Source organism: Apteryx rowi, unplaced genomic scaffold (genome assembly GCF_003343035.1).
Source record: "Apteryx rowi isolate R43461 unplaced genomic scaffold, aptRow1 scaffold_498, whole genome shotgun sequence".
NCBI lineage: Eukaryota > Metazoa > Chordata > Aves > Apterygiformes > Apterygidae > Apteryx > Apteryx rowi.
This window is the reverse complement of record NW_020450758.1, coordinates 14058-16089: the sequence shown is the minus strand read 5'-3', so window position 1 is coordinate 16089 and position 2032 is coordinate 14058. Positions and strand designations below refer to the sequence as shown.

The 2032-nt window shown below is 62.5% G+C and overlaps 1 protein-coding gene across 1 annotated transcript in view; it reads right to left on the bottom strand.

Moving 5' to 3' along the window:
• Positions 1 to 223: 223 nt before the first annotated feature.
• Positions 224 to 2032, bottom strand: part of INPPL1 (inositol polyphosphate phosphatase like 1) — a gene marked incomplete at its 5' end in the record, with an annotated part of 11959 nt that continues 10150 nt past the window's right edge. Inside the window, one exon of the mRNA XM_026079272.1 lies at positions 224 to 242. Within this exon, the coding sequence (XP_025935057.1) occupies positions 224 to 242 (19 nt within the window). The remainder of the gene's footprint in view (positions 243 to 2032) is intronic.

Genomic DNA, 2032 nt, shown 5'->3' with positions numbered 1-2032 from the left:
GCAGGGTCTGGGGCAGGAGCAGGAGGCTGGATGTTGGGTCCCAGCAGAGCCCACGGCCTGGCTTAGGAGGTGCAGGGCAGCCTCAGGGGAGCCCCGCTGGCCGCRTGTCCCAGGACACGGGGTGGCTTTCAGAGGAAACCCAGGCCTGAACCCCCCCTGTTGTGCAGGAAGACGGGATCGCGGCTGCGGGCTGCCTGCCTGAGCAGGGAGCTTCTCGGCGAGCTCAGACGCGGGAAGAGCTCCTGCAGCAGGAGCGGAAACAGGGCCGGCGGCACAGGGAGCGTGCGAGCACGGCTCCGGCTCTCGGGGTGAAATGAGGTGGCCCAAGCGCAGCTGGAGCTCACGGTGGTGCATTAGGAGGAGCAAGAAGGGMTGCTGCAGCAAAACGTGGCTCCATCGATGGAGAAAGCCCACGTTTGAGGCAGCTCCTGGCAGCGAGGGGCAGGTCAGGCCCTGCACCCCCGGCAGCTCATGGCACACGTCCCCTTGGAGCCCCTCTCCGGATCCATGAAGGCTGGATGGCACCAGGACCTACCCGGGCAGCCGGTGCCCGATGCGCTAGGCTGCTTCCACGGCAGGGTGGGCACGGGGCTGGAAGCACTGTGGATGCAGTGGACCAGGGCAGGCACGATGGACCATGGGGGTGTGTGATGGACTGTGGAGGGCATGATGGACTGTGGGGGAGCATGATGGACCATGGGAGGGGTGCGATGGACTGTGGTGGGTACGATAGACCGGGGATTACAAGGGGCTGATGGATTACAAGGGGTGGGATGGACCATGAGGGACACTATGGATCAGCGGGGCATGATGGACCAGGGCAGGTGCAATGGACCACAGGGAATTTGAGGGACCACAGGGGGTATGATGGACTGTGGGGGAGCATGATGGACCATGGGGGGCACAATGGACCACCAGGGGCATGATGGACTGCTAGAGACATGATGGACCACAGGGGGCACGATGGACTGCAGGGGTTGTGATGGACCATAGACAACATGGACCACAGCGGTATGATGGACTGTGGGGGAGCATGTTGGACCATGGGGGAGCACGATGGACCATGGGGGAGTGCAATGGATTGCAGGGAGCACAACGGACCATGGGGGACATGATGGACCACAGGGGACGTGATGGACCAAGGGCGTGTGATGGACAACAGGGGGCACGATGGACCATGAGGGATGTGATGGACCGTGGTGGGGGCGATGAACCATGGGGGATGTGATGGACCATGGGGGGCATAATGGACCATGGGGGACGTGATGGACCATGGCTTTGGCCACCAGCTCCCAGGATCCCAAGCAGACCATGACCAGGAGAGAGAAAACCACGCGGGGAGCCGATCTCTAAGCAAACAGGGGCTTTTATTGCTTCAGTAGAGGGTAGGGGACRTAACACGTGAACATCTCAGAAAAGTTCTTCCTACCACTTAACCTTTTTCCCTCCAGGAGAGAACATTAGGCATCCAAAGAGAGTTCCAAACAACGATTAAATTAAACGTTAAAAAAATACCTCACGATTTAAAAAAACAAAAACAAAACAAACACAGAGCACAACACGACGGCATTTTTAGTAGGATTAAATTCACACCAAACGCCCCCCGCTAGCTAACGACAGGCGAGGGCGGCGCTGGCAGAGCCCGCCGGGAGCTCGGGGCTGGCCCGGCGCCGGCGAGCCAAGAGCATCCTTCATCTCGGCCGGAGACGCCTCTCACCCGGGACAAGCGGGAGCGAAAGAGCCCTGGGCGTCGAAGCCCTCCTGCTCCCTGCTCCGGTTGTGCCGGGAGGGGGGGGGATGGGGTAAGGCACCGGGATCCCCCCCCAACCCCGCGCCACCGGGACCCCTCGGGGCGCTGGAGGGGGGTGCTGAGGTTTGGCTGAGCCAGAAGGGCACTTGGTGAGGAGCCGCGGGCGTCGCGGAGGGGGACGGGACCCCCAGGACGGGGCGAGCGGGTCAAGGCACTGATCCGCGGCGGCCGCGAAGCCCCCGGCGCTGGTGGGATCCATCCCCGTCCCCGTCCCCGTCCCCC